This window comes from Salvelinus sp. IW2-2015, unplaced genomic scaffold (genome assembly GCF_002910315.2).
Source record: "Salvelinus sp. IW2-2015 unplaced genomic scaffold, ASM291031v2 Un_scaffold1333, whole genome shotgun sequence".
NCBI lineage: Eukaryota > Metazoa > Chordata > Actinopteri > Salmoniformes > Salmonidae > Salvelinus > Salvelinus sp. IW2-2015.
Genome location: NW_019942846.1, coordinates 46,426 through 70,976, shown reverse-complemented (window position 1 = coordinate 70,976; position 24,551 = coordinate 46,426). Strand labels below are relative to the sequence as shown.

The 24,551-nt window shown below is 43.0% G+C and overlaps 1 protein-coding gene across 14 annotated transcripts in view; it reads left to right on the top strand.

The window, feature by feature from the left end:
* The window catches only part of LOC112070452 (serine/threonine-protein phosphatase 2A 56 kDa regulatory subunit gamma isoform-like), a 40,216-nt gene extending 16,990 nt beyond the window's left edge, over window positions 1–23,226 (top strand). The window contains exons 2-16 of one of the 14 annotated variants that reach the window (XM_070438979.1): window positions 1,936–1,978; window positions 2,111–2,310; window positions 3,802–3,912; window positions 4,354–4,446; window positions 4,599–4,729; window positions 4,898–4,957; window positions 5,162–5,270; window positions 6,276–6,329; window positions 6,681–6,851; window positions 8,186–8,313; window positions 8,923–9,024; window positions 20,424–20,506; window positions 20,733–20,765; window positions 21,083–21,123; window positions 21,668–23,226. In XM_070438979.1, coding sequence (XP_070295080.1) covers window positions 1,936–1,978; window positions 2,111–2,310; window positions 3,802–3,912; window positions 4,354–4,446; window positions 4,599–4,729; window positions 4,898–4,957; window positions 5,162–5,270; window positions 6,276–6,329; window positions 6,681–6,851; window positions 8,186–8,313; window positions 8,923–9,024; window positions 20,424–20,506; window positions 20,733–20,765; window positions 21,083–21,123; window positions 21,668–21,805 — 1,497 coding nt within the window. In that variant the 3' untranslated portion in view covers window positions 21,806–23,226. Of the gene's footprint in view, window positions 1–1,935; window positions 1,979–2,110; window positions 2,311–3,801; window positions 3,913–4,353; window positions 4,447–4,598; window positions 4,730–4,897; window positions 4,958–5,161; window positions 5,271–6,275; window positions 6,330–6,680; window positions 6,852–8,185; window positions 8,314–8,922; window positions 9,025–20,423; window positions 20,507–20,732; window positions 21,124–21,667 lie in introns of those variants that run through there. The other 13 variants (XM_070438985.1, XM_070438982.1, XR_002893897.2 and 10 more) reach the window with 13 other exon arrangements.
* The last annotated feature ends 1,325 nt before the right edge of the window (window positions 23,227–24,551 follow it).

Below are 24,551 nucleotides of genomic sequence, written 5' to 3'. Positions count from 1 at the left end.
CATGTAGTAACCAAAAAAGTGTTAAACAAATTAAAACATATTTTAGATTCTTCAATGTAGCCTCCCTTTGCCTTGATGACATCTTTGCACACTCTTGGTGCAAAGCTGGTTGAGAGAATGTCAAGAGTGTGCAAAGCTGTCATCGAGGCAAAGGGTGGCTACTTTTGAAGAATCTAAAATGTATTTTGATCTGTTTAATACTTTTTTGGGTTAATACTCGATTTCATATGTGTTATTTCATAGTTTTGATGTCTTCACTATTACTCTACAATGTAGAACATTTTTTTTTAAATAAAGAAACTCTTGAATTAGTAGGTGTGTCCAAACTTTTGACTGGTACTGTATGTTGTAGCTTAGACTCTATTTACAGGGTCTGAGTTGTTTTTGTTATGCCCGCCATCATTGAAAAGAGAGTGACCTCAACAACAAAAAATTCTGAATGGTTTGTCCTTGGGGCTTTGCCTGCCAAATAGGTTCTGTTATAGTCACAGACATGATTCAAACAGTTTTAGAAACTTCAGAGTGTTTTCTATCCAATACTAATAATAATATGCATATATTAGCATCTGGGACTGAGTAGGAGGCAGTTTACTCTGGGCACGCTTTTTATCCAAACGTGAAAATGCTGCCCCCTATCCTAGAGAAGTTAAATAACAATTTGTTCTTAACTGACTTGCCGAGTTAAATATTTTTTTTATTCAAGAGCATGCTGTGTCTCAACAGATGGTGAGCACAACAAACACCTCTGATGTAAAATAGTACATGTTTGCGATAGTTGATTATAAAGGTGAAACTTATTTTTATTTTAAATAAATAACGAGTATGTACTTCTGAGTGAGTTTTTAAWTTTTTTATATAAATATATATATATATATTTTTTACTGTATGTTATTTTCCTCCCTGTGCTATGCAAGCAGTAAACAATGTATATGGGTGGCAGGTAGCCTAGCGGTTAGAGTGTTGGGCCAGTAACCGAAAGGATGCTTGATCGAATCCCTGAGCCGACAAGGTGAAAAAAATCTGCCGCCGTGCTCTTGAGCAAGGCACTTTACCCTAATTGCTCCAGGGTCGCAGTTGATAATGGCTGACCCTGGCTGTAACCCCCACTCTCCAGGGCTGTCTCAGGGGGAATTGGCATAAGATACATGTGTGAAATAGGACAAATATACATGTGAAATAGGATAAATATAAGCACCCACCAAATTATTATTATTATTAGAATACCTTCTAGGAGAGGTAATTTTTCTTCTCAACAAAATCTCAGTTTTTGATGTAAATGAAATGTTATCAAAGGGTCCAGACCCTCTTTTTTCGTGATTTCACGTTTTAGAGAAACGTACCCCAAAGACCAAATCACTTCCTCATCCTTGTTATGTAGTATTGGGGCCCCAAAAAACATGAACAAAGGCTCAAAAAACACCCAAATACATCCTTTTAGAAACGGCAAAGCTCTCAGTATAGTGACACATTTGTTTAGATGTTGTACACTTGAAATTGTGTCATTATGAACTGCGACCTTATATTACATTTTGTTGCGACTCTAGCATTTTACAGGTAACTGCCAAAATAATGGAAACACTTGAGCAAATTAGGGATACAAAGTATATTGAAAGCATGGGGTGCTTCCACACAGGACGTTCCAGACACTTGTAGAAACTATGCCAAGGTGTATTGAAGCTGTTCTGGTGGCTCGTGGTGGCCCAACACCCTATTTAGACACTATATGTTGGTGTTCTTTATTTTGGCAGTTAGCTGTAGCATGGAAAATGGAACCGCTCGAGTTGCGCAAATGGGAATATAACATTGTGGATAAAGTTCAGAATGACAACTTCATGTGTACAAAATCTAAAGACCTGCATCACTATGCTGAGAGCTTTGCCATTTCTAAAAGGACATATTTGGGTGTTTTTGGAGATTTTCTTCATGTTTTTTCAGGGCCCCCGTATACTACACAACAAGGAAGTGATTTGCTGTTTGGGTAAGTTTCTCTAAAACATGTGAAAGCACAAATGTGTCTGGACCCTTCTATAACATTCCAGTTACATAAAGTATTGAACATTTATTTTTCAAAACAATCATTTTATAAAACATTATTTTCTCTCTCCCTCAGACTGTGCTCCGGCGGAGCAGGAGAAGCTGTTTGTGCAGAAGCTGCGCCAGTGTTGCGTGCTCTTTGACTTCCTGTCGGACCCACTAAGTGACCTGAAATGGAAGGAGGTGAAGCGGGCGGCGCTGAGCGAGATGGTCGAGTACATCACCCACAACAGGAACGTCATCACAGAGCCCATCTACCCTGAGGTGGTGCACATGGTGAGTGTCAGCAGACTGACTGGAAGAGAGTAGATGAGCCACCCTTAAGGCCAACCCTAGCTGGGGTGAATATGGCTGTTTTGAGTTGGACTGGGTAGAGCTGGTGTTATGATCATCTGTGCTATCGCCCAGACTGTGCTACTTTCTGACAATTTAAGCTATCCCTCAGAATGTGCTACTTTTATGTCCCGGGTCCCACTGTTCAGAATGAATGAGTAAGGGTAGCATGCTTTAAAACATGTTTCCAAACAGAAAGAATGCAATACCATGAGAATCTCCATTGAGGCTAGCATATTCTGAGCTGTCAGGTCAGAATTATTAACCAGATTATTAGCCTTTTACAGGAATTTGCTTTACATTTGAGCTCCACAAATTAAGAAAGCGATAGATAGTGACAACACCAGATGTAACAGACAGGAATGGGGTTAATTTCCATTCAAAAAAGCAAACCAAATTGAATTTCCAATTTTCCTCATTGAGGAGCCATTGACATCACAAAGCCATACAAAAACTATAAATCTGAAGCATGAAGCAATTCTCTGCAAGCGTGACTCATCAAGTTAGCCTGTCGTGGTTTTTAATGTGATAGCTCATTGTGGCCCAGCATAAGGCTGTCATGGATAAGTGTGTAAACGCAGTGAGCCTTTTCAAGTGTCAAAGCATTTTGTTCAGTCCATGATTTTAAAACATTCAAATCGTAATGCTTTACCCCGGCTCCCTACTGTACTCTCGCTTGTCTTCCACCCGTCAGCAGTCCTCGCCCAGATTCACTTTGAAGTGTTTCTCTTTTATACATCAAAGCTTCTGCAGTTAGCGGTAAAGCTAATGAGTTATTATAATCATTTGACATTGAATTGAAAACCTCTGTGAATGAATAAATGTATATTTTCTCTTTTTTAAAAGCTACATCTGGGCTTGAACTTGTTTACCTAGCTAGCAGCTCTGCAACCAACAGGAATAGCAGTGTTCTATATCCTCAGGCCACCTGCACTGTCCCATGATGCACTGTCCCATGATCTGTCTTTACTGGGAATAGCAGTTATAGCTAGCACCCCACAGGGCAAGTCAGTTGATGTTGGAGACAAATGATAACACACTTGGTTCCAATGAAAGATGTACAACTGGTTGAGTTGGCCAAGTAGATACTACTGCCCTGTTTGAATACTTCAGACATGTGCACTTCCTTCCTTATCTCCTTGAGGTAAACACAGATCTATAAGTGACTAGATCGAGTGGTAACTTTCTCTCATCCATCACTTTCACCAATTTTATATCTGTGTTTGAGTAAGGTATGAAGGAAGGATCAATGATGCATTCTAAAGTATTTAAACAGGGCCTATAATCTTTGGACAAAAAAAATCCCAAGGCGATCCTGTTACATTCAATGTAAAATGAAACAACAGCAAGGGAAGTGTTTTGGCTCCATACTGGCCTTCATCAGGGTGATATACTGAATCTGAATATACTTTGTTGTGCTTTTCCCACCCTCAGTTTGCGGTGAACATGTTCCGAACGTTGCCTCCGTCGTCCAATCCCACAGGAGCAGAGTTTGACCCGGAGGAGGACGAGCCTACACTTGAGGCTGCATGGCCACATCTCCAGGTACCCAGGGCATCTAATAACCCAGCTTACATGGCCCGGGTCGTGTTCATTCGGCACCAAACGGAAACTACCTGGTTTTGTCCTAAACACACATTTTTGTTCGTAAAGAGTTTTCTGTTGCATGTCCTAATGAACACACAACCCTGCTGTTTGAGTAAGATTTAAGTGCTGCGAATCTTTCTCTGAAGTACAGTGAAGTAAAATGAAAACATCTAATAAGTTTAGAATTGAAGTTATTTGGACCTTCCCTAACTCTTGGCTCAAACCAAACGAGCACATCTGTTTATTATGGATCATTATGATAGGATTTGCATTGGGGAATTACTGTGATTTTACAAAACAGTTTTGTAAAGAAAGATTATGACTAGCATTTTGGACATGATCTTTCTTGATATGCATTCAGCAAATTAGGTATTTGTAAAAGGTTTTCTTTCTTTACAGCTCGTCTATGAATTTTTCCTTCGGTTTTTAGAATCTCCCGACTTTCAACCGAACATAGCAAAGAAGTACATCGACCAAAAATTTGTGATGCAGGTAAGAGCTGAAAGAAACATGGATACTCGCACATTGTTGAATGCTCACACAGTTTTATTGCTGATGTTTCCAAAGGGCATTTCTTTCTTTTAGTGTAAAGTCTTGTCTTTGGTTTTGTGGAGTCTGATGGGAGTGATGTCATGTGTCCACAGCTTTTAGACCTGTTTGACAGTGAGGACCCACGGGAGAGGGACTTCCTCAAAACCACTCTCCACAGGATCTATGGGAAATTCCTGGGACTACGGGCCTACATCAGAAAACACATCAATAATATATTTTATAGGTGAGTTTAATTTCAGCTGATTTGTTTAATCTTAGATATTTTAACACATCAAATTGATTGCTGAAGATTCAATGGTGAATTTGGTTGTTTAGTTTTATAACTACTAAGAAATGTATGTTTGGCTGTGTAACTAAAAATAAAAATAAAATGTCTCTCTGTTTTTGACAGGTTTATCTATGAGACCGAGCACCATAATGGAATTGCAGAATTACTGGAGATACTCGGAAGGTACACTTCAAGCTCTAATCCAGCGTGTCTTGCAGTGGAGTTAGAATAGTTATTTTTGACTGTTATCCAGTCTCATGATGTCTTCTCGACTGCAGATAGGATCTCTAACCATTCATGGTCAGCTGTTGTTTATCCTTTATTCCTTTAATTTTCTGTTACTATTTTTAGTTCAGTTGAATTATTTGTTTCTCTTTCTATTCACAGTATAATCAATGGGTTTGCCTTACCACTAAAAGAGGAGCACAAGATTTTCCTGTTAAAGGTCCTGTTGCCTTTGCACAAAGTCAAATCACTTAGTGTCTATCATCCACAGGTAAGCCCTTCATTTTTTCATGTTTAATGTCATGTTTATTAGGCACATAAGGTAAGAAAACAGACTGAAACAGGGAGGGAATACCTTTACTTGTCCAAACGTGTGTTTTCATTTTCCGTTGAAAGACATTTTAAAACGTTTTCCATTGTGTGGCCCTAATGAACATGACACAGTTCTGATGATTGTTCTGCTATCAGCCATTCTGCCCTGGGCTCGGTTCAGGAGGGTGAGAAGGTACAGAACGTTCAGATAGAAATGCATTGTGTAGAACAGACCCGATTCTCTGTCGTCAAGAATAGGGAGTCGTTTCAGCTCCCTTCAATAAATTTTGATCTGCAACTTTCTTTTTTCTTTTTCCCCCTACTGAATATACCTATGGAAATCTATGGAAATGGCTGAGTATAGCCCTAGTTATGGCCAGTTGGCACACAGTGGTGTTGTTTCCAGTTGGGTCAGGCCTGTTCAGGCAGTAAGTGGGGGAGGTGAGAGCAGTATCCTGGCTGCTACAAGCTAGCTGTAATCCGATACCTGGCATTCACAAGCCTGAGTTACTATGTCGACAAAGGTCCTTGTCAGGGGCCTCTTGCTCTCTCTCGCTCTCTGGGCCGGCGTGTGTCTCTTTCACTGTATGATTGCTGTCAGCCAAGTGGGTCCCTTGAGCTGGTAGAACAGTTCTTAGTCTGCTCTGTGGGCCATTGCATAGCATAGTAGCTCAATTAGAGCTTGATCTATGTGTTAGCGTCTGTTTTGCCCCAGCCTAATGCAAAATGAGGAAACACCCCTTACAGTAATTGTCGTTACAGTGTAGAACATTGCAGTTATATCGCCGTTATACTGCTAGTATTACTGCGTCCAAAGTATTAGTTACTACACTAACTGCAACTTCATGACTACAATGATTAGTTAGGGACTATTTTTGGTGTGAATGTCAACACAATAAGATTGTGTCGTCACTAATTGAATCACCACTAATTGTGTTCTATATTGTGTTTTTCTTCCCCCTAGCTGGCATACTGTGTTGTGCAATTTCTAGAGAAGGACAGCACTCTCACTGAACCAGTAAGTCATGTGAAATTTCTCCTCACATTTCCTTGTGAATCGGTTGTTTATAGTATTTGACCTGAGGCTGAAGGTGTATTGTTTGTTCCTTCTGTGTTGTTGTATTGCATCATCTCAGAAGGTATTGCTATTGCAATGGTTATCAACCCATTTATCAAAATTGATCGGTTTTGATAAAAAGTGTATAAATGCTCATTGCAAGTTTATAAATAATTAACTAATTTATTATTAGCATATACACTATAAAAAGGTAAGTAAATGTTAATGCTTATTCATGAAAGTCATTATAAAGTGTTACTAACTAATATATTGGTCAATATCCACTCCACTCACTGATCATTGTCTTCCCAGGTGGTAATGGCACTTCTCAAATACTGGCCAAAGACTCACAGCCCCAAAGAGGTGATGTTCCTCAATGAGCTGGAGGAGATTCTGGACGTCATTGAGCCGTCTGAGTTCGTCAAGGTCATGGAGCCACTCTTCAGGCAGCTGGCAAAGTGTGTGTCCAGCCCGCACTTCCAGGTGACTGACCCTCTGACCCCATGCCACGGGAACCCTGCTATTGGTGCCATTTGATCTTTAGAGTCATTATAATCTTGTGGGAAAGTAAAATTCAGTAGTGAAATGCTTTTAGTTGGTTCCGAGAACTAAGCAGTCCATTACAATGGAAACAAAACAAGAACCAGGAATTTAACGGTTCTGCCTGAATCAGACTTGTAGTAGAGAACCGACATAATATACAGTCAGGTCCATAATTATTGGCACCCTTGATAAGACTGTATAACAAATAAGACTGTATAGCATAAATATTGGAAATACTGCGCTACAGTATATTGTATGCTCAAAGAAATTGGGAAATGATATTATTTTATAATACAATTGCCCAGAGAAATACATTTTGTTTAACAAGTAATAAAAAATCATCTCAAAAAGATAAGGGTCAAAATTATTTGCACCCCTGTTTTCAATACTCCATCACCCTACCCATGAAAGGATAATGACACTGAGCCTTTTTCTAAAATGTTTTATGTGATTGGAGAACAATTTAGAAGGGATTTTAGACCATTCTTCCATAAAGAATCTTTCCAGATCCTTGATATCCTTTGTTTGCTTAGATGGACTGCCCTATTCAATTCAAACCATAGGTTTTCAAGGGATAAAGTACCAGAGACTTGAACCCAAAGTGGTCAATTAACTATTTCTTTGTGGATTTTGATGAGTGCTTGGGGTTATTGTCTTGTTGGAAGATCCACTTGCGGCTAAGATCCCTCCCAATGAGTTGTCCATTCTCATAAAACATTTTAGAAAAAGGCTGTGTCATTATCCTCGCACGGGTAGGTTGCTGGAGTATTGAAAACAGGGGTGCAAATACTTTTGAACCCTGTCTTTTAAAGACTGTTTGTATTACTTGTTAAACAAAATCTCTTTCTCTGAGCAATTGCATAGGTATTAAACAATGTAACTTCCCCAGTTTTTTGAGAATGCAATATACATCAGCAGTTGTATTTATTTTATACAGTCTTTTTCGCTCATCTTTATCAAGGGTGACCATAATTATAGGCTTAATTATAGGCTTGAGGGAAGGATGTGACACGTTACTTTTGTCACCTTTTTGTTTGATAATTTAAGAGTACTCATCAGTAGTACTCTTATTGCCCCATCTAATGCTCCTGCAATTAAAGTGATAGTTCACTCAAAATACATATTCATTTCCTTATCCTGAAAGCAGTCTATGGATAAGAAGAGGGTGTTCCTTTAACCTTCTGATGCCCTACTGTATATGGCTTCCCCTTCCGTTGTCATATTGAGTGAGATGTTCTGACCGATGGTGCTGTATGCTTGTGGTCACTGTGCAGGTAGCAGAGAGAGCTCTGTACTACTGGAACAATGAGTACATCATGAGTCTAATCAGCGACAATGCAGCCAAAATCCTACCCATCATGTTCCCGGCACTCTACCGTAACTCCAAGACCCACTGGAACAAGTAAGTAGCCCCTCCACTTGGGCCGCATTCACTAGGCACCAAACGGAAGATGACAAACTGAAATAGGAAGGGACTAATAAATGCAACTTTTTCATTGCAAACATTTTCTGCTTTGTGGCCTAATCGGAATGCCCCATTGGTCACTTACTTCCATTTCTCAGGACATGCAGTGTCAGCCAGACCTGGGTTCAAATGTTATTTGTTTTCTTTCAAAAATTTTGATTGAGCTTGCCTGGTGCAATGGAACCAATATAATAGTCCCAAAAGTGCGCACCCATCTGGCACTCCAGGCAGGCTCAATCAAACGTTCAGTTTTGAAATATTTCCAATAATCCATATTAGAACCCAGGCCCCCAGCAAATGTATTGAATTTAGCTGAATTTGAAAGACATTGCCCCTTGAATGTCAACACCTTACCAAACAGTTTTATGTTATTTAACATTAAGCTGCTCTGAAAGTGCAGTGTTGAATGCGGAGAGCTCAACATTAGTACAGACATACTTTGCTCATTCCCCTGAATCAAATTTTGGTTTGGGCTGGAGGACAGGGCTGCCTTTTAAGACATGACGGTAGACTGACTCACTTCTGTGTGTGTGTGTGTGTGTGCAGGACCATCCATGGCCTCATCTACAATGCTCTCAAGCTCTTCATGGAGATGAACCAGAAGCTGTTTGATGACTGCACACAGCAGTTCAGAGCAGAGAAAAATAAGTATGTAAACAATATTATCGTTTGAGATTAGCATAATTATCTGAAGTCTTGACTGTAGATTGTAGTTAAGACTATGGATTATGATGTAATATTATCATTTACATTAGTATATGGCAAATGCTGACTATAGATTGTAATGTAGACTATTGCAGTCTAGAAGCTTCAGAAATGCGCTTCAGTGTTTTTAATTGTCGTGGAACTAAACTATTAATTTAATACATTCAATTATTTAGCTTGAATTAATAATGAATCATAGGTTTAATGAATCTCATTCGACCTGATACTACCAGATGAGCAAATTAATCCTGATATGTATCAAATTACATTTTTAAAACAGTTTAGATGTAATTGTAAAATAATTTTGTATGCTCTGAGTCTCAGATATGGTTTTGCATAAGGAACATTTTTGATATTCTGTTATTTAATATGGTGTTTTATTTTTTGAAAGAAATTGCATTGAGAATATATTTTATTTATTATTTTAGTTGTACTACCAGTTATCAACACATTGTTCAATGTTGAAGTACAATAATATCCAGTGGTTATTCTGTGACTTGAGCTAATTGGCTTTCTTTCTTTTTTTTTGCCGTGGTATCATTTTGGTATGGAGTATAATTTTGGTATCGTGATACTAAACCTGCTATTGGTATCGAAGTAAAAAAAATCTGGTGTCGTGACAACACTAGTCTATACACCAAAGAAATAGAATGGATTTTACACGGCATACTACAATTCCCAGGGTGCAATGCTCCGCCCAGGGCTACTGGCTGGCTACCGCTAGCAAGCCCAAACTAAGTAGTTTAAATATACTGCTGTCAAGTTATGGGTGCATTTCACATTACTTTTGGGTTGTAATCATACTATAATGCTCACATGAATGCCATGCTTAATATATGTTCACTTCAGTAGCTAGGTTTTCATTCAATTTGCGACATATTTTCATGTGAATATTCCAAAATCCACATTAAAACAACATGCGCATTTTCCCTCCAGAGATGTTTCCATCAAATTGACTTGTTGCAGATAAAAGGCTGTGTGTGATAATGTAGTGCACATAAAATACCTTTTTGCGGTTAAATTCCCATTAACCGAATAAAACATTCAAGTTAAATGGGTTTCCATCACATTTTCACCTCTACAAATGATTTTCTCCCGTAAAATGTTGCGTTATATAGCGAGGTATTGGAACGTATGCTCTAGCCAACAGCGATACAGTTGAAGTCGGAGGTTTACATACACTTAGGGTGGAGTCATTAAAACTAGCTTTTCAACCACTCCACACATTTCTTGATAACAAACTATAGTTTTGGCAAATCGGTTAGTACATCTACTTTGTGCATGACACAAGTAATTTTTCCAACAATTGTTTACAGACAGATTATTTCACTTATAATTCACTGTATCACAATTCCAGGTGGTCAGAAGTTTACAAACACAAGTTGACTGTGCCTTTAAACTGCTTGGAAAATTCCAGAAAATAGTGTCATGGCTTTAGAAGCTTCTGATAGGCTAATTGACATCATTTGAGTCAATTGAAGGTGTACCTGTGGATGTATTTCAAGGCCTATCTTCCAACTCAATGCCTCTTTGCTTGACATCATGGAAAAATCAAAAGAAATCAGCGAAGATATCAGAAATTATAGACCTCCACAAGTCTGGTTCATCCTTGGGAGCAATTTCCAAATGCCTGAAGGTACCATGTTCATCTGTACAAACAATAGTACGCAAGTATAAACACCATGGGACCACACAGCCGTCATACCGCTCAGGAAGGAGACACGTTCTGTCTCCTAGAGAACGTACTTTGGTGTGAAAAGTGCAAATCAATCTCAGAACAACAGCAAAGGACCTTGTGAAGATGCTGGAGGAAACAAGTACAAAAGTATCTATATCCACAGTAAAATGAGTCCTATATCGACATAACCTGAAAGGCCGCTCAGCAAGGAAGAAGCTACTGCTCCAAAACTGCCATAAAAAAGCCAGACTACGGTTTGCAACTGCACATGGGGACTAAGATCGTACTTTTTGGAGAAATGTCCTCTGGTCTGATGAAACAAAAATAGAACTGTTTGGCCATAGTGATCATTGTTATGTTTGGAGGAAAAATGGGGAGGCTTGCAAGCCAAAGAACATGTTGTGGGGGTGCTTTCCTGCAGGAGGGACCGGTGCACTTCACAAAACTGTTTATCTGACATTTTATATTCTTAAAATAAAGTGGTGATCCTAACTGAAACTGAAAAACTGAGTGTAAATGTATTTGGCAAAGGTGTATGTAAACTTCCGACTTCAACTGTATCTGCGTGCTGTTGGCTAGAGCGCACATATAGCCTACATGATGAGATTATTATTATTAGTATGGACAAAAGAGCAAGATTATTTTTATTTATCAAACGGCAGCCATGCATCGATTATGATGTCACCAGAATTATACCCTCAATTTTTATTGGAAAGGAGCATCAAGATCAATTATATCATTTTGGAACTTAGCCTCCCTTGCACTGCACTACTTTGTAACACCTTCTGCCTAGTTTCGGTGGGCTGGCTCATCTTCTCTGTAAGCAAAGTTTTCCCATAGTTCGTTTCTGGAGCCAGTTTTGTCAACAAGTTGCGGGCGGGGATGTGGATTTTTTTTTTTAAGAAAGGGAAAGGAGATACCTAGTCAGTTGTACTTTCAACTGAAAGCCACGCTGTCAGCATTTTCTATCTGTTCTCTTACTTCTCAAAACTAGCTTGCCTGGCTAGCTACTGCCTCTGAGAAGATTCAGACAAATTACTAGACAGACTCGATCCCCTCAATCCGTATATGACGTGAGACACATTTGACACAGAAAATAACACAAATTCTAGTACTGAGCTGGTTTCATGTTCTAGTATCCAAAAAGTACAGATTTTTTATATTTTTATATTTCACCTTTTATTTAACCAGGTAGGCCAGTTGAGAACAAGTTCTCATTTATAACTGCGACCTGGCCAAGATCAAGCAAAGCAGTGCGACACAAACAACAACACAGAGTTAAACATGGGATAAACAAACATACAGTCCTGTTCCTGATCTTATTTCCTTTGTTTAGCCTTGTTTAGTTGGTCAGGACGTGAGCTGGGTGGGCATTCTATGTTATGTGTTTCTATGTTGGGTTGTCAACTAGCCTGATATGGTTCTCAATCAGGGGCGGTGTTTTACGTTTCCTCTGATTGAGAACCATATTAAGGTAGGCTGTTCTCACTGTTTGTTTTGTGGTGATTGTTGCTGTGTCGGTGTTTGTTCACCACGGTACTGTTTCGTTTCGTTCGTTCGTTTGTTCCTGTTGTCGTGCGTTCATCGTTTTATGTGTTCTCAAGTTCAGGTCTGTTTTACATCGTTTATTATTTTGGCAGTTTGTTCAAGTGTATTTTCGTCTTCGTTATTATTATTAAATTATTATGTATTCAACCCACGCTGCGTTTTGGTCCGATCCTTGCTCCTCTTCAGACGAGGAGGAAGACGAGCGTTACAGAATCCCCCACAACCAGGACCAAGCAGCGTGGTAACAGGCAGCGGCAGCAGAAGCAGCGCAAGAAGGAGGAATGGACATGGGAAGACGTTTTGGACGGCAAGGGTTGCTAACACATGGGAGGAGATCCTGGCTGGAAAGGATCGCCTCCCATGGGAACAGGTGGAAGCAGCTAGGAGAGCAGAGGCAACTGGAGAGAGGAACCAGTGGTTATGAAGGTACGCGGCTAGCACGGAAGCCTGAGAGTCAAGTCCAAAAATTTCTTGGGGGGGGGGCTACAAGGGAGTGTGGCGAAGTCAGGTAGGAGACCTGCGCCAACTCCCCGAGCTTACCGTGGAGAGCGAAAGTACGGGCAGACACCGTGTTATGCGGTAAAGCACACGGTGTCTCCTGTACGTGTGCATAGCCGGTGCGGTACATTCCAGCTCACATATCGGCCGGGCTAGATTGAGCATTGAGCCAGGTGCCATGAAGCTGGCTCAACGCGTCTGGTCTCCAGTGCGTCTCCCTCGGGCCGGCATACATGGCACCAGCCTTACGCATGGTGTCCCCGGTTCGCCAACACAGCAAGTGCGGGTTATTCCACCTCCCGCACTGGTCGGGCTACGGGGAGCATTCAACCAGGTAAGGTTCGCAGGCTCGGTGCTCAAGGGAGCCAGTACGCCTGCACGGTCCGGTTATATCCGGCGCCACCTCCCTGCCCAGCCCAGTACCACCAGTGCAACACCACGCACCAGGCTTCCGTGTGTCTCCAGAGCCCTGTTCTCTCCACGACTCGCCCTGTGGTGCGGTGTCTCCAGCCCATTACCACAGTGCCTACACACGCACCAGCTTCCTGTGGCGTCTCCAGAGCCTGTGCGCCCGCCAGATAGGAGCCGCCCAGAGCCGCCCCCAGCCAGGAGCCGCCAGAGCCGCCGCCAGCCAGGAGCCGAGCCGCCCGCAGCCAAGGAGCCGCCAGAGCCGCCCGCCAGCCAGGAGCCGCCAAAAGCCGCCCGCCAGCCAGGTGCCGCCAGGATCCGCCCGCCAGCCAGGTGCCGCCAGGAGCCGCCGCCAGCCAGGAGCCGCCAGGAGCCGCCCGCCAGCAAGGAGCCGCCAGGAACGCCCGCGCGGCCAGGAGCCGCCGGAGCCGCCCGCCGGCCAGGAGCCGCCGGAGCCGCCCCCCAGCCATGCCTGCCGGAGCCGTTACTCAGTCCGGAGCTGCCCCTCAGTCCGGAGCTGCCTCAGTCCGCGGGCTGCCCTCAGTCCGGAGCTGCCCTCTGTCCTGAGCTGCCCTCTGTCGGTGCTGCCCTCTGTCCGGTGCTGCCCCTCTGTCCGTGTGCCCCTCTTGTCCGGTGCTGCCCTCTGTCCGGTGCTGCCCTTAGTCCGGTGGGGTTATATGGAGGGTAGCCATTAGAGGAGGCCACGGAAGCGGGGATTAACTATGGTGGGGTGGGGGCAACGTCCAGAGCCGCACCGTTGACAGATGCCCACCCAGACCTCCCTATAGGTTCAGGTTTTGCGGCCGGAGTCCGCACTTGGGGAGGGGGGGGTACTGTGAAGTTCTGACCTTATTTCTTTGTTTTAGACTTGTTTAGTTGGTCAGGACGTGAGCTGGGTGGGCATTCTATGTTATGTGTTTCTATGTTGGGTTGTCAACTAGCCTGATATGGTTCTCAATCAGGGGCAGTTGTTTTACGTTTCCTCTGATTGAGAACCATATTAAGGTAGGCTGTTCTCACTGTTTGTTTGTGGGTGATTGTTGCTGTGTCTGTGTTTGTTCACCACACGGTACTGTTTCGTTTCGTTCGTTCGTTTGTTCCTGTTCGTGCGTTCATTGTTTTATGTGTTCTCAAGTTCAGGTCCGTTTTACGTCGTTTATTATTTTGCAGTTTGTTCAAGTGTATTTTCGTCTTCGTTATTATTATTAAAATGATGTATTCAACCCACGCTGCGTTTTGGTCCGATCCTTGCTCCTCTTCAGACGAGGAGGAAGACGAGCGTTACAGTCAGTAACACAATAGAGAAATCTATATACAGTGTGTGCAAATGTAGTAAGATTAGGGAGGTAAGGCAATAAATAGGCTATAGTCGTGAAATAACTACAATTTAGCAATTAAACACTGGAGTGTTGTAAGATGATGTGCAAGCAGAGATACTGGGGTGCAAAGGAGAAGATGGGGATGAGGTAGTTGGGTGGGCTATTTACAGATGGGCTGTGTACAGGTGCAATGATCGGGAAGCTGCTCTGACAGCTGATGCTTAAAGTTAGTGAGGGAGARATGAGTCTCCAGCTTCAGGGATTTTTGCAATTCGTTCCAGTCATTGGCAGCAGAGAACTCAGTCCATCAAATGTATTTATAAAGCCCTTCTTACATCAGCTGATGTCACAAAGTGCTGTACAGAAACCCAGCCTAAAACCCCAAACAGCAAGCAATGCAGGTGTAGAAGCACGGTGGCTAGGAAAAACTCCCTAGAAAGGCCAAGACCTAGGAAGAAACCTAGAGAGGAACCAGGCTACAAGGGGTGGCCAGTCCTCTTCTGGCTGTGCCGGGTGGAGATTATAACAGAACATGGCCAAAATGTTCATAGATGACCAGCAGGCTCAAATAATAATAACAATTACAGTGGTTGTAGAGGGTGCAACAGGTCAGCACCTCGGGAGTAAATGTCAGTTGGCTTTTCATAGCCGATCATTCAGAGTATCTCTACTGCTCCTGCTGTCTCTAGAGAGTTGAAAACAGCAGGTCTGGGATAGGTAGCACATCCGGTGAACAGGTCGTGGTTCCATAGCCGCAGGCAGAACAGTTGAAACTGGAGCAGGAGCACGACCAGGTGGACTGGGGAAAACAAGGAGTCATCAGGCCAGGTAGTCCTAAGGCATGGTCCTAAGGCTCAGGTCCTCTGAGAGAGAGAAAGAAAGAGGGGAAGAGAAAAAGCGAGCGAATTAGAGAGAGCGTACTTAAATTCACATAGGACACCGGATAAGACAGGAGAAATACTCGAGATATAACACACTGACCCTAGCCCCCTGACACAAACTATTGCAGCATAAATACTGGAGGCTGAGACGGGAGGGGTCGGGAGACACTGTGGCCCTGTCCGATGATACCCGCGGACAGGGCCAAATAGGCAGGATATAACCCCACTCACTTTGCCAAAGCACAGCCCCCACACCACTACACCACTAGAGGGATATCTTCAACCACCGACTTACCATCCTGAGACAAGGCAGAGTATAGCCCACAAAGATCTACCCCACGGCACAACATGGACAGGAAGACCACGTCAGTGACTCCACCCACTCAAGTTACGCACCCCTCCTAGGGATGCCATGGCCAGTGACTCAGCCCCTGTAATAGGGTTTGAGGCAGAGAATCCCAGTAGAGAGAGGGGAACCGGCCAGGCGGCTCATTGTTCCAGTGCCTTTACGTTCACCTTCACACTCCTGGGCCAGACTACACTCAATCATAGGACCTACTGAAGAGATGTGTCTTCAATAAGGACTTAAAGGTTGAGACCGAGTGCGTCTCTCACATGGATAGGCAGACCATTCCATAAAAATGGAGCTCTATAGGAGAAAGCCCTGCCTCCAGCTGTTTGCTTAGAAATTCTAGGGACAGTAAGGTGGCCTCCGTCTTGTGACCGTAGCGTACATGTAGGTATGTACAGCAGGACCAAATCGGAAAGGTAGGAGCAAGCCCATGTAATGCTTTGTAGGTTAGCAGTAAAAACCTTTAAATCAGACCTTGCCTTAACAGGAAACAAGTGTAGCGAGGCTAGCACTAGAGTAATATGATACACTTTTTTTGGTTCTAGTCAAGATTCTAGCAGTCGTGTTTAGCACTAACTGAAGCTTATTTAGTGCTTTATCCGGGTAGCCGGAAAGTAGAGCATTGCAGTAGTCTAACCTAAAAGTGACAAAAGCATGTATACATTTTTCTGCATCATTTTTGGACAGAAAATTTCTGATTTTTGCAATGTTACGTAGATGGAAAAAAGCTGTCCTTGAAACAGTCTTGATATGTTTGTCAAAAGAGAGATCAGGGTCCAGAGTAACGCCGAGGTCCTTCAGTTTTATTTGAGACGACTGCACAACCATCAAGATTAATTGTCAGATTCAACAGAAGATCTTTTTGTTTCTTGGGACCTAGAACTAGTCTCTGTTTTGTCCGAGTTTAAAAATAGAAAATTTGCCGCCATCCACTTCCTTTTGTCTGAAACACAGGTTTCCAGGGAGGGCAATTTGGGGCTTCACCATGTTTCATCGAAATGTACAGCTGTGTGTCATCCGCATAGCAGTGAATGTTAACATTATGTTTCCGAATGACATCACCAAGAGGTAAAATACACTGCTCAAAAAAATTAAGGGAACACTTAAACAACACAATGTAACTCCAAGTCAATCACACTTCTGTGAAATCAAACTGTCCACTTAGGAAGCAACACTGATTGACAATAAATTTCACAATGCTGTGTGCAATGGAATAGACAACAGGTGGAAATTATAGGCAATTAGCAGACACCCCAATAAAGGAGTGGTTCTGCAGGTGGTGACTACAGACCACTTCTCAGTTCCTATGCTTCCTGGCTGATGTTTTGGTCACTTTTGAATGCTGGCGGTGCTTTCACTCTAGTTGTAGCATGAGACGGAGTCTACAACCCACACCAAAGTGGCTCAGGTAGTGCAGCTCATCCAGGATGGCACATCAATGCGAGCTGTGGCAAGAAGGTTTGCTGTGTCTGTCAGCGTAGTGTCCAGAGCATGGAGGCGCTACCAGGAGACAGGCCAGTACATCAGGAGACGTGGAGAAGGTCGTAGGAGGGCAACAACCCAGCAGCAGGACCGCTACTCCGCCTTTGTGCAAGGAGGAGCACTGCCAGAGCCCTGCAAAATGACCTCCAGCAGGCCACAATGTGCATTTGAGCAGACACATGCACATTTGTGGCCTGCTACTATCTCCTTGTAGCGCCTCCATGCTCTGGACACTACGCTGACAGACACAGCAAACCTTCTTGCCACAGCTCGCATTGATGTGCATCCTGGATGAGCTGCACTACCTGAGCCACTTGTGTGGGTTGTAGACTCCGTCTCATGCTACCACTAGAGTGAAAGCACCGCCAGTATTCAAAAGTGACCAAAACATCAGCCAGGAAGCATAGGAACTGAGAAGTGGTCTGTGGTCACCACCTGCAGAATCACTCCTTTATTGGGGGTGTCTTGCTAATTGCCTATAATTTCCACCTTTTGTCTATTCCAATTTATTGTCAATTAGTGTTGCTTCCTAAGTGGACAGTTTGATTTCACAGAAGTGTGATTGACTTGGAGTTACATTGTGTTGTTTAAGTGTTCCCTTATTTTTTTTTGAGCAGTGTATATAGTGAAAACAATAGTGGTCCTAAAATGGAGCGCTTGAGGAACACCAAAATTTATAGTTGATTTGTCAGAGGACCAACAGACTCAGACTGATATCTTTCCGACAGATAAGATCTAAACCAGGCCAGAACTTGTCCGTGTAGACCAATTTGGGTTTCCAATCTCTCCAAAAGAATGTGGTGATCGATGGTATCAAAAGCAGCACTAAGGTCTAGGAGCACGAGGACAGATGCAGAGCCTCGGTCTGATGCCATTAAAATGTCATTTACCACCTTCACAAGTGCAGTCGCAGTGCTATGATGGGGTCTAAAACCAGGCTGAAGCGTTTCGTATACATTGTCTTCAGGAAGGCAGTGAGTTGCTGTGTAACAGCTTTTTCTAAAATTTGAGAGGAATGGGAGATTGGATATTGGCCGGCTTTTTTTAAAGAAAAAAATAAATAATAATCTGGGTCAAGATTTGGCTTTTTCAAGAGAGGCTGCCACTTTTATTTTTACTGCCACTTTTAATGAGTTTGGTACACATCCGGTGGATAGAGAGACGTTTATTATGTTCAACATAGGATGGCCAAGCACAGGTAGCATCTCTTTCAGTAGTTTAGTTGGAATAGGGTCCAGTACACAGCTTGAAGGTTTAGAGGCCATGATTATTTTCATCAATGTGTCAAGAGATATAGTATTAAGAAACTTGAAAGTACTGCTCGCTGAGATTGATATTTCTTGAAGTTTCGGTATACCGTGCAACACAACTACAGATTGATTCAATGTTTAGACTATTGTAATGATAACTATAGATTATGATTCAATATTCTCATTCAGATTTGCATATCCTAAGGGATTTATAGGTAACTGCCAAAATAATGGAAACACTTGAGTAAATGAGGGATACAAAGTATATTGAAAGCAGGTGCTTCCACACAGTTCTGGTTCCTGAGTTAATTAAGAAATTAGCATCAATCATGCTTAGGGTCTTGTATAAAAATGCTGGGCAATCCAATATATTGACTACCATGGCTATGCCCCAGGGGAGAAGACTGCCCCCTCTCATTGAAGCCACGGCAGTTCAAGGTACTGTTAGCAGAAAACAGGATCCCCATTATAATTATTATAAATGTCCATTTTTGTTTAATTAAAAAACAATATTGAAATACAGTCATGGTACCAATAATTGCTTCTAATAGACCAGATATATGTCCTTGAACCAAATTTTTTTGAAAGTCACACATTCATTTTGTTCCTAATGGCAGCCTGCAGTACCCCGGTCAGCCTTCAACTTGAGTTAATCAATGAGAAGCGGCGGCACTGAGCTAGCATGCAACATAACTTCCTCGAGTAGCTCAAACTGCGCATGTTATGTTTTCATGAGACGCCATCTTAACTGGCTTCAATGCGATATTGAGTCTTAAAAATGAATGGTGTCACATGATTGATGGATTTGTCCATTCTTTTTACAGACATTGCTATAGGATGATAATAACCCCATCCACAGGGCACGAGTGGTCACTGAATTGTTTGATGAGCATAAAAACGATGTAAGCCATTTGCCATGGCCGTGCCAGTCACCAGATCTCAACCTAATTGAACAAAACAACAAATTATGGAATTTCTCATGGAAGAATGGTGTCGCATCCCTCCAATAGAGTTCCAGACGCTTGTAGAATCTATGCCAAGGTGCATTGAAGCTGTTCTGGCTCGCCTGGCCCAATGCCCTATTAAGACACTTTTATGTTGGCATTTCCTTTATTTTGTCAGTTACTTGTAGATTGTAATGACACATTTTATTTAACCTTTATTTAACTAGGCAAGTTAAGAAAAAAATCTTATTCCAATGACGGCCTACCCTGGGCAAACCCGGACGATGCTGGGCCAATTGTGCGCCGCCCTATGGGACTCCCAATCACAGCCGGATGTGATACAGCCTGGATTCGAACCAGGGACTGTAGTGATGCCTCTTGCCTTAGAACGCTGGGCCACTCGGGAGCCTCATGTTGATGACTATATATATATATATATATATATATATATATATATATATATATTTTTTTTTTTATATATATTTTGGGTAACAGACATGTACAATGTGGACCCAGAGGATATCACTTGAAAGTATTAATTAAAATGCTTCTTTCCAAAGTGGTCCTCGACGGTAAAAACAACACAATGATTAAAAGGTAAGACAAAATTACTAAAAACCATAAATACATTCATATATATTGACATCCTAAAAAGTGGCACTTTTCCCTAACCTTAAAAATCAACCATATTAATTGCACATGATACCGATCCTTCAAATAAATACATCTGACCAGCAGTGGGGGGCACAAGGGGCAGTGGAGTGGTTTCTCTTACTTAGACAACCTTTTCCAAATGTAAAACCTTTTAAAGCCATTTGTACTTTTTCTTTGCTTGATCTCTAGGGGTAGGCTATTCCATAGACGAATGCCTGCATAGAAAAACGTGCTCCTCGCAGTACTGTTTACTCTTGGGAGTTTGCAAGACATAACACTAGATGATGATGATGATGATGTTGACATTTTGTCTGTTTTTGTCCTATAGAGAAAAGGCCAAGTCAAAAGAGAGGGAAGAGGCCTGGCTCAAGATTGAGAACCTTGCCAAATCCAATCCACATGTGAGTGAGGGTCACATCTGCACTAAGACTCACTTCAGAGCATTGTTTGTGTGTGCCATCTAAAGAGCTGAAGTTGTTTTATTTTCTTTCTGTACCACCTGAGGACTGTTTTGGTATGCTGTGCAGAGCATGACCAGTTTTTATCCTCATGCACTGCAAGTGATTGGTTGGGTGCCACAGCCAATGAGTTCAACCTATTTAGTGAATTGCATTCCCAATATATTGTTTTATTCTAGGTAGTGGATATTGTAACAGAGTCCTAGTGAAAGGTAAAATGATATTTTATGATATCTACTTAATCACGGTACTAACGTACATCTTTTAGATTTAGAGGCTTCAACTGAATGATCAATGTCTGTACGTCGTCCATTTCAATTAAAACCAAATCACTAATAGAAGCAATGACTCCAGCATCAGAGTTTCAACCATTCGGCTAACCTCTGATTTAATCTTTCTTTGCATGCAACAAGTTCCCATTGTTTTTGTCTTTACTTTGTGTTATATTAGTGTCTTATGTGTGTTGATTCCACTGGCCTCAATGGACCAGTAGCAATGGAGTCTGATGGTCCATTAACCTTGGAAGAAGTTCACAGGTTAAAAAAGACAGTAACGGAAGAAGCCACTCAGGTAAATGTTGACTACTTTATCTTTCAATGCTGGTCCAGGATCAGGTTCCCTCCGTACCTGTAGTCTTATTCATTATGATCTAAATGGATTCTAGATCCTCTCCTACTCTGAGACATTTTATGAATATTCGCCCTGACCTCTCTCTTCAAAATGGGATTAGCTCCTATAGAGAAGGAATGACAAGTCAAACTATGGACTGAACACTGGAATCAAGTATCTACTGAATCTCCCTTGCATGTGTTTTAAATGGCATGGGGGTAGTCCTGGTAGCTTATCACTAACATTTCATCAACTCTTTTCTCACCTTCCTGTTTGGTGTTTCTTCTTGAAACTTGGATTAGTTCATTAAGATGATGCATGGTTAGCATTTTTTGTCAATTGGTGAGAAAGTTTAGCATGAATTTAATGTGAAAAAGGAGTGGTACTTGTGGCAAACTTGGTAGTGCCTAACCCAAGGGAAATACTGTAGTTACACAAGCTAACTATTTTATTCCTTTGGAGCCAACTGTCACCTCTAACACTCCCCACCCTTCCCTTGTTGCAGTTACAACAGAGAGACCAGAGAAAAGACCGTCCTCTGGTGCGGCTCGAGTCGGATCTCCCTCAGGACATCTACACCGCAAAAGCCTTGGAGACCCATCGCCGCGCCGATGACATGATCACCACCCACAATGGGCTCTAGGTCTGCCCCTCTCTCTTCTCTTCTGTCCAGTCCCCTAAAGGAGTACCCTCGCCCCTCCACACCCCACCTACCCACCCACACAGCACATTCAGAATACTGGCCCGGTTTCCCTATCTTGCCAGTACACTGCCCCACCTCCCTCAGATTTCTGCTTTCTCAGGTGTTTATTTTGGGGGGAGGGGTGGGCCCGCAACTCTTTTAGCTGTCGGTCCTGCAGAGTCATTGTTTTCCTTATTGTTTCTGCTGAATTGTGCATAAAACAGTATATCGGCTCATCCCTCCCTGCTCTTATTGTACTAATGAAAATGGGGACGTTTCGTTCCACCTGCGACATGACAAGCTCATGTGAAATGCACAACAAACGTAGAGAGCAGAAACTGAATGAGGGAGACTTCTTTTCTTCTTCTGTTTTCTGTCAAGGGGAAACAACCAAAAACAGATGGTTGGATGGAGGGGTAGGACAGTTGGATCGACTTTCCGGACTTTATTTTTATCCCAGGGACATCTGCCAGTGCCAAGACCATTTGTGTACTTTTTTTGTTTCTGCGTCTGCGTTTCTTGTTTTTAATAAGCTGAAGAGCAACAGGGCTGTCTAAAGGGACTGATCCATCTGTTCTGATGAAATAACATTGTGACAGGGATTGAGAGAGGGAGGAAGGGAGGTTCTCTGTGGACACTGGACTCTTTACACTCTACAGTTTGTGTCATATAAATGTTTTATTTAGTCTTATTTCCTTTCTCATACCCATCTGTTGAATTCCATCTGCAATATGTGAGCTGGAAATTTCACAGTGAAATATTGATAGTTCAAACAATGGTACTTCTTATTTCATATAGAGAAACACATTGGGTGGTTGTTAGTTTCCACCCTGTTTGTCATACTCAAAAGCCCCTCTTAGACATTTCAACATCTGTAGACAGTTTTTTACTGGAATCACATTATGACACCTTACCTGGGGGTATCACATAATGAGTAGTTATTTGGGATGCAAGATTATTTGTATATCAGTGATTCTGCACAGCCTGACTGCAATGTAGTCCATCTTAAATGCACAACCCACAGGGCACACTGGTTGAATCAATGTTTCCATGTAATTTCAATGAAATTAGGTTGAACCCATGTGGAATAGACGTTGAGTTGATGATCCAGGCTTCAGCAGTCCCAGAGCCACTTGCTAGTCAAGCATTGACCTCCATTAGTTTCAGAGGTACCCATGATATCACATGTCGTGTCCATCTCGTACCCCCCCAGCGTGCTCACTATTCCCCCTGTTGATTTTCTTTTTTACCACCACCCTCTTATCCAGATTTGCTTCTCATTTACATTACATTTAAGTCATTTAGCAGACGCTCTTATCCAGAGCGACTTACAAATTGGTGCATTCACCTTATGATATCCAGTGGAACAACCACTTTACAATAGTGCTCTAAACTCTTTTAAGGGGGGGGGGGGGGTTAGAAGGATTACTTTATCCTATCCTAGGTATTCCTTAAAGAGGTGGGGTTTCAGGTGTCTCCGGAAGGTGGTGATTGACTCCGCTGACCTGGCGTCGTGAGGGAGTTTGTTCCACCTTGGGTGCCAGAGCAGCGAACAGTTTTGACTGGGCTGAGCGGGAACTGTACTTCCTCAGAGGTAGGGAGGCGAGCAGGCCAGAGGTGGATGAACGCAGTGCCCTTGTTTGGGTGTAGGGCCTGATCAGAGCCTGAAGGTACGGAGGTGCCGTTCCCTCACAGCTCCGTAAGCAAGCCCCATGGTCTTGTAACGGATGCGAGCTTCAACTGGAAGCCAGTGGAGAGAGCGGAGGAGCGGGGTGACGTGAGAGAACTTGGGAAAGTTGAACACAGACGGGCTGCGGCGTTCTGGATGAGTTGTAGGGGTTTAATGGCACAGGCAGGGAGCACAGCCAACAGCGAGTTGCAGTATCCAGACGGGAGATGACAAGTGCCTGGATTAGGACCTGCGCCGCTTCCTGCGTGAGGCAGGGTCGTACTCTGCGAATGTTGTAGAGCATGAACCTACAGGAACGGGTCACCGCCTTGATGTTAGTTGAGAACGACAGGGTGTTGTCCAGGATCACGCCAAGGTTCTTAGCACTCTGGGAGGAGGACACAATGGAGTTGTCAACCGTGATGGCGAGATCATGGAACGGGCAGTCCTTCCCGGGGAGGAAGAGCAGCTCCGTCTTGCCGAGGTTCAGCTTGAGGTGGTGATCCGTCATCCACACTGATATGTCTGCCAGACATGCAGAGATGCGATTCACCACCTGGTTATCAGAGGGGGGAAAGGAGAAGATTAATTGTGTGTCGTCTGCATAGCAATGAAGGAGAGACCATGTGAGGATATGACAGAGCCAAGTGACTTGGTGTATAGCGAGAATAAGGAGAGGGCCTAGAACAGAGCCCTGGGGACACCAGTGGTGAGAGCACGTGGTGCGGAGACAGATTCTCGCCACGCCACCTGGTAGGAGCGACCTGTCAGGTAGGACGCAATCCAAGCGTGGGCCGCGCCGGAGATGCCCAGCTCGGAGAGGGTGGAGAGGAGGATCTGATGGTTCACAGTATCAAAGGCAGCCGATAGGTCTAGAGAGGATGAGAGCAGAGGAGAGAGAGTTAGCTTTAGCAGTGCGGAGCGCCTCCGTGACACAGAGAAGAGCAGTCTCAGTTGAATGACTAGTCTTGAAACCTGACTGATTTGGATCAGAAGGTCATTCTGAGAGAGATAGCAGGAGAGCTGGCCAAGGGACGG